This window comes from Populus alba, chromosome 7 (genome assembly GCF_005239225.2).
Source record: "Populus alba chromosome 7, ASM523922v2, whole genome shotgun sequence".
NCBI classification, from domain to species: Eukaryota; Viridiplantae; Streptophyta; class Magnoliopsida; order Malpighiales; family Salicaceae; genus Populus; species Populus alba.
Window position 1 is genome coordinate 3859307 of NC_133290.1, and position 10123 is coordinate 3869429.

Here is a 10123-nt window from a genome sequence, read left to right on the forward strand (position 1 = left end):
GCGTCAACAAAAGAATCTAATTTTAGGAATGACAAGATGGGGATCCAAATGAATAATAGTTAGGAATCATCCTGAGAAGCTGTTAATAGTTGGAAGACTAATACAAAATTTGCCCTAAAAAAACTAAAATGATGTATATGAAATTGTGGTAGCAAATTGTGATTTAAAATGTTTGAACGAGTAGAAAACGTGGTATTTTATACCGATCAACCCTGCGTGATTTCTGCATATGAATGATGACGGTTCAAGATTTACATCCAAAATGTCAAGCTTAAGAGATAGATTACGAGACAAGGTCCAAGCTTAAAAATTAAACCTTGTTTATGCTAGATGAACAATCTAATTACAAAAAATCTGACTATTAAATTATATTTAAATTTGGTTAGAAGAATCTTCAAACTTAAACTTATTTTTATAATGGGTCAGTTCATTATAACTTCAGTTAAATTAGGTTTAGTATTTGAAAATATAATTATGGTTGTTTTTTAAAGTGTTTTTCACTCGAAAATATATCAAAAATAATATAATTTATTTATTTTTAAAAAATTATTTTTAATATCAACGCATCAAAATGATTTAAAAACACAAAAAAAATATTAATTTGAAGTAAAGAAAAAAATATAAAAAATTTAAATTTTTTCAAAAACATTTTTGAAACGCAAAAACAAACTAAGTCTTAAAAGATAGTATTCGAATCAATTTTATTATTATTATTATTTAATATTTTTGGATTCTTAGCTTTAGTTTAGATTTTATGTTGTTGTTTTTAATTTGACTTGGAATTCTGGTTTTTTTACTTTGTAAAGTTATTTTTTAATTTATTTAAATAATTATAAACCTTTTAAAGAAAAGACTAAAAAGGCAACAAGAAAGATAAAAAAACATCTGCTAAATCCAGCTTGTTCTCCTTCTAACTACAGCTTATATCGATAACAGCAACCTCTACCTGTCATTTCCAAGAATCTAGAAAGGCAACAAAAAACTGGAAAAGTTAGGCAGCAAGAACGAATTATTAAAAATCATGCTGGTAGCACCTATTTTCATCTATTACGAGAACATGAAAACGTGATCCAATTCAGTATTCCTGTTTAAAACTGTGCACTGCTATTAGACTTTGTTTCTTCCTGTTCTTCCTTTTCTTATCAATAGTTTGATTCGGTGTTTCTTTGGTTCTTCCCTTCAAGCAATCATGTTCAGTATCAGATACTCAGCGTGGATACAGACACTTAACGGCTAGAAGTGTTCAGGAATTTTGAGACATAGCCGACACTGACATGGGCAGGGTACCAGAGTACCAGACATGCGCGCACAAGGATAGCTCGCAAGCAAGAGAGTTCAAGTTTCAGATCTTCATTCTCTCATTCATTTCTCATCTCTGATTGTTTTTCATTACAGCACTCTTCTTTTGTCGCTGCTCAATTTCTTCTAACACTTCCCTAGTTTATGTACTAGAGATATATTGCACTTAGCACTACGATCAAACCACATATCACTAGATCCTGTTCTAGAAAAACATTCACTAAAACATTAAAAAAAAAAAAAAAAAAAAAACAAAACAAAACAAAAACAAAAAACAATCACTATAACACTACACACAAGCGACACTAAGTTCCACAGAAGAACATGTCCAAGGCTCCCGCAGTCAATACAAAGTTTAATATGGCCTAATAGCTTTAAAGGAGGTGGTTGTTGCATCACATCGTGTATACCTGTCTAAATTGATATCAAACAAAGAATTGAATTAAAGAATCGAAGAACTAGCACGCTTGAATTGGTGACAGCAAATGAATGTCACACATCTAATGGTATGACAACATGCCACCAAAATATGAAACACCAGTCTGGTGACCGGATATGAGAAATCTCAGTATCAGTATCTTAAATGGGGTTCTTTTTTTCTTTCATTTTTCGATACTCTGATCACCAAACAGAAGAAAGCACTTCAAAAATCTGATATGGTTCGCTGTGTTGTGGTTCAAATGTTACAAGTTTGTGTAGTATTTCTGCTTCGCCTGTTACTGTTACGCAATCCTAGCAAAAAGATTGTTGAGAAGAGGATTGAAGCACAACTTGCACTTTTATTAGCACGAAATTAAGAGAGAGGAGAAAAGAGTGACCTGGTAAAATGGACTTGGGAGAATGACCTGGTAAAATGGTCTGTGGTCCTTGCTTTTAATCAAAATAAAATGCCTAGCCAAAGAAAACTCCAAGCTCATCAATATCTCGCATTACATTTCAGCATATGCACATGTTTTAAAGAAGAGTAGAAAGTCGTGCAATTTTACAAGACTCCTACATAGTGAAAAAGGAAGAGCAGACTTTGAACTTCATATCAGGCTACACATATTTCTTCTCATTCTCCAGGCAGGGACAGAAAAGGTAACACAGAAGGAGGACATGATAATGACCTACAATAGACATATCCCGCCTTGGCATTCATTTGATGGAAATTGATTTGTACTGTTTCATTGTGCTGGTAATGGCTTGTTCAACAGGCAGTCTCTCCATGCTTGATGCACCATAGAATCCATGAACTCCCTTGGTTCTATTCAATATAAATTCTGCGTCTTTAGGTCCAGAAATGGGGCCTGCAAAGCCATTAAGAGATCTTTATAAGCCTTTAAGTCAACGTTGGGGTTACCTTACAAGGTAAATGAAACATTCAGTGAACTCTAAAAATAACATATCACGAGTTTAAACCACCAGCAAAGAGTACCTCCATGACACAGCACAATGACATTGGGGTTGATCTTATGTGCAGCATCTGCAATAGCTTGCACCTGAAACACACTTTCATCTAATGAGACAGCTGTTTTTGCACCAATAGACCCAGATGTAGTCAGCCCCATATGAGCAACAATAATATCAGCACCAACTTTTGCCATTTCCCTTGCTTCACTTTCATTAAAAGCATATGGAGTTGTCAAGAGACCCATTTTATGTGCCTTTTCAATCATCTGGACCTCCAATCTGGCCATTAGTAGAGTTGAAAAAACATGGTGATTAGATTCAATAGATAGAATAATAAGAGAAGAATCTGATAATAACTTAGTATGAGACTCTTTCAGTGACATAGTCTGAGTCATACCCATATCCCATTCCTGTCTCTTCAAGATTTTGTCTAAAATTACCATCAAAAAGCCCAACAGTTGGAAAATTTTGCACCCCACAGAACCCAATTGATTCCACCTGCTTTAAGAAGTAATCCATTCGGCGGAAAGGATCAGTTCCACATACTCCAGCAAGAACCGGCACCTCCTTGACAACCTATAAATTCTTTTAGTTAGGTTTAAAGTTGGCAATATTTCAATAAACTTGATAAAAATAAAATCATAGAAACAATGCATTGCCAACTCAGATGATCACTGAGACAGTTTACATGAGAGGGGGTTGCACCATTTTCAGCACAGAGGTCAAACTTGATTACATGTTCTGTAGTCCCCCTTAATTTGTAAAAACTGCTATAGTAACTTCAACATGGGACATTCTGCGCACCTAAAACTGGAGAAGGCATATATCGACTTAATCTTTTGTATGTTTCTGCTTATTCAGACCCCAGCTCTAAACAGAAATCCAGGTTTGATGATATACGAAACATGAAATAACAGAGGCTGTTTGTCACCCTCTCTTATTTATAACCATCACACATCAAATTTTGATTTCCTAAATGCCTTCTCCAACCAAGTTTCAAAATGAGTTCATACTAGTTACCATTTTCTAAGCTTAAACAATGGCAGTCAACAAAAGGCAGCACCTCTATAATTCAGACAGGTGAAACGAAAATTTGGTTTCACTTCTCTTTAAGAAACATTTAGAAACTTACTGGTAAGACTTCATTGGCCATGTCAATTACTATAGCATTTGCATCAGCAAAAGGCAATAAACCAGCTAAAGAGCCCCTTCCTGCCATGCGAAAGCGTCCTGAGTTGTACAGTACTATTAAATCAACACCACCTGCTTCTTCAAACTTTGCTGATATACCAGTCCCTGCACCAGCTCCAATTATGGGAAATCCTTTATCTATTTGATCTTTGAGATGCTGCAATATTGCCTGTGTCTTCTGTAAAGTCTCTGTCACAGTATTAGTTCGTTATTGGTTAGAATTTATACAAATTTTCCACTATTCATAATCTATATGCATCCATAACAACGTTTATGGAAGTTTCTTTGAGTTACAAAATGAAGGTACCTGTTGCTAACTTGCAATCAAAACTTTCCAAACAATTCAATAATGTATCGTTTAGACAAGGTGTAATTTCTCATTTTCATTAATGACTGATAAATCCAACATTTTGGCATGTTATTATAATGGAGAAATGTTTTTGACTACAACCTGGTCTTGCATCTGGATAGTTGCTTGGGCTGTAACAAATGGTCTCACAGCTTGACGAATTCAGATTGGAAACGTCCTGAAGCTCCAGATTGGGTTCAGAAACCGGATTTGGGAGATGAGTGGAACACTTAGGCTTACCCAAACTAATCTCTAAGAATGTGTCAACCAATGCATCTGCAAACTCAGGGTCATTGATGTGATAAGGATACACCTTTACCTGTTATAACAAACCGAAATTTATCAGGTAAATCATGATGGACAGCAAATAGATAAGAATGGACAAGAAAATGAGGCGTCAATAGAAGGTTGGAACCAACATGCATCATTAATAAGCAACAACAGTACCTGCCGATCTTCTGTTGTTAGTATGAGCTTCTGTAGTTCAGTTAGTAGAGTATCAGTAGCCTCAGGATCATGAAAGGGCTTGTCAGGGGAATCCAAAGCTGAGATACCCTTTAGTGGCAGGCATAAACGGACCTTTGATGATGATTTGTTGAGCTTATCTGCTATAAAACCAGCAAACTTCTTATTCTCATCAACTGTGGTTCGCATGATTGAGACCTGAAATTGACAATACATATGGAAAAGACATCAGAAAACCTGTACTGAGTGAAAGGCCACAGATTGGGTTGCTCTCATTTGCCATTTATATTGTGGCATGACATTAGTAATTTTCCTAAACAAGCCCTTTACTTGGTAGGTAATGTTAATGAAGCTACTGTAGGCTACAAACATAGAAATGGAAAACAACTTGAAGATATGATCTTCAGTCTTTGGGTATTGATCCCAAATCGAATTGTTTGGGATTCAGAAGGAAGAGAAATCCTATTATCTAGGCATATTTGATGCACTACCAAATCATGCACCTATTGCCACAGTCATTGGTATCAGTATTTTGAGAATGTACTTTAATTACCAATGGTTCTGATGATCAGTTTTGCCAGGATAGGCAATAATGAGGTTACTGCTTTAGTAAATGATGCAGAGAAGGGGATTGACATTGATCCACAAGAAGCTCAGCAAACTCTTGAAATAGCAGTAGCAAACTTGAGGTAAAAGTTGCAGAAGCAAAAGAAAACAGTATCAGATAGAAATTATTAGAAAGAATTCATCGTTTTTAAGACATTTCATGGAAAGTAAGATAGTTGACAGGGAAAAATGAAGGAAAATAATTCGAGTGACTAATGCCAGCTAGTTCAGGATTAACACTTAGTCGAATTGACTCAAGCAATAAAACCAATCAAACAAAACTTCAGCACAATCTTCTCTAGCATCTTGTGATTGAGATGTTAGGTATTCAATACTAAAATATATGCAAGAATAATATGTGAAAGGAAAAAACCTAGGTTAATGGCAACTTATTACCTGCTCATTGTGGACATGAATCTTTCTTTGCTGAAAATTAGAAGGTATGGTATTCTTAGCACCGAAGTTGACCATGTCCAAGGCTCCAACACTCAACACTAAAGGAATCTTCTTCTCTATGATCGCATCAAAACGGTAACTATCGCAAGCCATAACACCTCCAACTACATAATCTGCAACCTCAGTGGTCGTAATGTCTAAAACGCCCTAAATAAAACCAAAAAGTAAACAATAATTGCATGAGATTCAACATCACCAAAAGACAAAACCATAATCATGTGACAGCAAGTACAAATCTATCCTGAACTGGCCTACACCAAGTGAATTGTGAAGAGATACCTGTATATGTCCTTCTCTAACAAGTGATTCCATGGCCTTGCCCCCAGTCCCAGTGGCATGGAAAACCAGGGTCTCGTAACCTTCTTTTACCAATCTTTCCTTCACAGCATTCACACACGGAGTTGTAACTCCAAACATGGTTAAACCAACAGTTAACCTCTCGTTATCACTAGAAGAAACATTAGATCTCCCAAGCCTCCCATTCACCATTCCAGCAAAAGCAGCACCGGCATTCGATAACACAACCCTACTCACACTATTAATCCCACAGACATCGACGACAGATGGAAAGAGTATCAAATCCGATGATCCAATGTAAGGTTCAGTCTGACCACTAGCAACAGTAGATACAATGACTTTCGGCAATCCAATAGGAAGAGACCTTAAAGCAGATGATATTAAAGATGTGCCCCCACTACCTCCAAGACCAACAGATCCAGCAAGAGCACCGTCCACTTGAGCTTTTTCTAAGAAATTCTTAAGAGCTCTACTCATTACAGCAATAGCTTGGCCTCTATCATCTGGAAGCACATTTTGTGTTTTTTCAGCTGGACCAAGAGAGGGAGCTAGAAGATCCTTTCTGGACACAAACTCAAAGTCTCCAACACTCTCAATCTCTTTGCTACCAACCGAAACATCAACAACAACTACCTGTACCTGCAATCACCGATAAAAATTTCAGTAATCATTCACTAACTATGAAGCACCATGACCTCCGAAAAACAACGACACATTCCAATCAATTCAGCACGCCATGCTAATATTGTCTACATGATATCAATTCAGCACTACATTAACTAATCACAGAAGTGGAGACTAAGCTACATCAAATAGGTGAGACCACACATTCCAAGCAAGCCCCACGTTTTGTTAAGCTAGTGCAACATCTCTCATTTCATTATAATCGACAAGAAAACCCAGAAATCAAAATCCAAGATTTCTCAGTATCTTTCATTGCTGAAGAATTTCTATTGATCATAAAAGTGAGTTAAACTGTGAAGTACCTTAGAAGCAGAATTGAGATTGGATCTGACTGAATCAGAGAGGAATAGGAGCTCGTCAAGCTTAGTATCAGCTGTTCCAATACAGAAAACTCGAGGAGGTTTGCGGAGATGGACCATTTTTTTTTATTTTTTTTTAGCGTTAAAGACTCAAAATTGTTGTTGAGTTAGAGCGAGAGAGGGAGAGATCTTAATTCTGTGAAAGGGTGCGATGCAACGGCTTCCAAATTGCGTGGGAAAGCAGGGACAACGACCTATTGGGTGCCGCCACCTAACCATCGATGTGGCTTCATTTTTCCTGCCGTTCTCAGTGTGCTGTGACTGCTGTATTTTCTTCTTCTTTTTTCCATTAAACATTCATTCCAGTCCTTTAAAAAAAAAAAAAAAAAACAATAAAATCAAATTCGTGCTGTGACGAATCATTTAGGTAGCGTTCGAATAATTTGATATTAAAAATTAAAAAATTATACCCTGCACAACAATAATCTCAAACATACTCATGATATTTTTATTGGCAAAATATAAAATATAGATGGCGTAGGATTGGCTGAATGAGATGGACAAGATTTTTTTTTTTTTTTTTTTTTTTTTGATAATGACGGGCATCAATGCTCTATGTTGAGATCCCGGCAAATCTTCCCTTGCAAAGGGGAAATAAGCATCCACGTGACATGACATGGTGCCACGTCTTCATATCATAAAAAAATTAAAATAAATAAAAACTCTGGCAATAATAAATTGTGTTGCCATATCAATGATCACATGATGGAGCATGATGGGTTGGGCTCATCGCACCGATACAATGGCACCGGCATTGGCATAGGCATGAGAAGCACTGGCTGACACTGAGGGCATGTGCATGGATCATAGATCGGGGCCTTCTGTTCTGTCTTCTTCTCTTCAGGCTTTTTGTTTTCTGGCTTTTTCTCTTCTTCCTTCTTTTGCCCACCCTGTTTTGGTGGCGCCGGCGGTGGCCCAATGCTCACTACCTCTGCATGCTTCCCTGTTTTTCTTGTACGCAGTATTATCTCATATGGGTCTGCATTTCCTGTTACCGTTAATGTTCCCTTACCTTGGTCAGCCTCGATCGTATCTACACCTGCATATAACGTTGAATTTGAAGACTATAAATAGGATGTCCGAGGAAGAGGACACGTTTGGAACTATTTCACTTATAAAAAAAAAAAAGAATAAAGTTTCCAAATATAATTTATTTTTATTTTTTTAACAAATTTTGTCAAGTAAAAAAATTGTTTTTTACTTGAAATTTACACATATTTATACTACATTATAATTAATTTTTATTAAATAAATAAAAACAATGAGACACGAACTCTTGACCGCTTGGTCATTATACTATATTGAATAAATTCAACTTAAAAATTTAAATTATTAAATGATATTTAGAGATATAATTTATATTATTTTTTCTAGCCCTAATTATCCGTATCGTGTGTGAAATTGATCCGCTAATTTGCCAAATTCTCCGATCTCTTAAAACCAATATGGTATTGTAGAGCATAGGATTGAAGATTTAGTCATCTCCAATCTTGTGCCGCTTTAATAATCCAGCACCAGAACTGATATATTGGATTGCACCATGTGCTAAAACATGCGAGTTTTGTATTCATTGAGCGAAGACGAGTCGTCATTGTATAGCATATCTTGAACGCGGTGTCATGTCTAATCTAGTCAACGGGTCAGTTCTTGATTCGGGAGATGCAGAGAATTAATGGATGAACATCAATGAATCCATGGAGGAGGGAGACAATGGATAACAGAATGCAGGGCTTACCTTCAAGTGTAGACACAGCTTTGAGCACCTTCGTCTTGCATTTCTGACATGAAATATCAACCTTCAAGACTGTTCTCTGTACCATGATCAGTAACCCTCTGTTTTCTTCTTTCTTTCTTTCTTTCTTTCTTTCCCAAGCTAGACCTCTCAAACTAGCTCTATTGATCTTAGTGGTATCGTCAATGGCACTTTAAAAGTAGTAAAAGTCCGATAAAGAGGAGAACAGTTGTAACGAATCGTTGGGTTGGTCATCTTCCTAGAAAAAACCTAGAGCACTTTTTGTGCCTTTTTCCTGTTGTCTTCTATTTCTAGTCCTGACTAGCGACGACGACGACCTTGATTTACACAAGTTGCCATCACATTTAGCAAGCTAACAGCCAAATACTGTTCATGTTGCATTGCCTGCACCCATCCTTCAGAAAGAAACAATTAATTATCAAGATGGGATGATGATTTGAATTATAAAACTAAGATGTGGAGGATTTTAATCATCTGATTATATATTGAAAGTTGAAATAATTGCAGATGCCACTAAAAACAAGCAATCCAGGATTATTTATTAGGGGTGGTCAAAAAAAATATAACAAGATATATTATTTGTTTTAATTTATTGTACATGAGTTGTAAAAAAAATCAGCATGATTTAGTTTTATTCAAATAATTTATTACAAATATATAATAATATTTATATAAGGTAAAGCGTTTGGAGCAATACCAAATTGAGTTAAAGCAACAAAGTTAATTTTATCTTCATGATATATCTATCACTTTAATGTTGTTGGTTTTTTATACCTATCAAATATAAACATACAAAATGCTTTGAAATAAAATAAAAAAATAATAAAGAATAATTTTTATATATTTATTTTAATTGTGTTCGTCGTTCTTTTATATAATAGAGATTATCGATTATCATATCAATTGTGAGTTTTTTCAGCAATTTCTTTTATTATATAAATAATCAAATAATTTACAAAAAAATCATCCTTCATATGATTGCAAAGTCTTGTTTTAATTATTTTCATTGCTAAGAAAGCTCGTTCATTAGTTCCTATCAGAACAGGAAAAGTCAAAATACGTCGAATCAACTTGTCAACTAGTGGATAAATATTTTTTCTTTTTTAAAAGAAGAAGAAGAAGAATTAATTATCCTTAGTTTGTTTATGGTTCAACCTAAAATCAAAACATATATTGTGAGAAAAAATTGATAATTTTGATGGCTTTGCTAAAAACAAAACATAAAAAAAAAATCCAAGCATAATCAAAAGAAACCAATAAAATATATCTAAT

The 10123-nt window shown here is 35.3% G+C and overlaps 1 protein-coding gene across 2 annotated transcripts; it reads right to left on the reverse strand.

The window, feature by feature from the left end:
* Window positions 1-2058: 2058 nt before the first annotated feature.
* LOC118063297 (toMV susceptible protein tm-1(GCR26)) lies at window positions 2059-8996 on the reverse strand. 2 transcript variants are annotated; one of them, XM_035077311.2, is made up of 11 exons: window positions 8834-8996; window positions 7802-8137; window positions 7042-7148; window positions 6038-6694; window positions 5699-5905; window positions 4679-4894; window positions 4334-4550; window positions 3824-4071; window positions 3089-3267; window positions 2717-2970; window positions 2132-2588 (listed from the first exon to the last, which is right to left on the reverse strand). In XM_035077311.2, the coding sequence occupies exons 1-11, from the start codon at window positions 8916-8918 to the stop codon at window positions 2437-2439; spliced, it is 2658 nt and encodes an 885-aa protein (XP_034933202.1). In that variant the 5' UTR covers window positions 8919-8996; the 3' UTR covers window positions 2132-2436. The 2 variants fall into 2 exon arrangements, 1 of the variants encoding a protein (XP_034933202.1); XR_012170388.1 differs by lacking the exons at window positions 7802-8137; window positions 8834-8996 and having other exon boundaries at window positions 2059-2190; window positions 2297-2588; window positions 7042-7388.
* Between the last annotated feature and the right edge of the window lie 1127 nt (window positions 8997-10123).

Excerpts from the sequence above, each read along its gene's own strand:
- LOC118063297 (XM_035077311.2), bottom strand. The coding sequence starts at position 8,918 with ATGGTACAGAGAACAGTCTTGAAGGTTGATATTTCATGTCAGAAATGC. Across the intron at positions 5,906-6,037 it reads TTAGAGAAGGACATATACAG|GGCGTTTTAGACATTACGAC; the intron begins GTATCTCTTCAC and ends GGTTTTATTTAG. Across the intron at positions 3,268-3,823 it reads TGGCCAATGAAGTCTTACCA|GTTGTCAAGGAGGTGCCGGT; the intron begins GTAAGTTTCTAA and ends AAGAATTTATAG.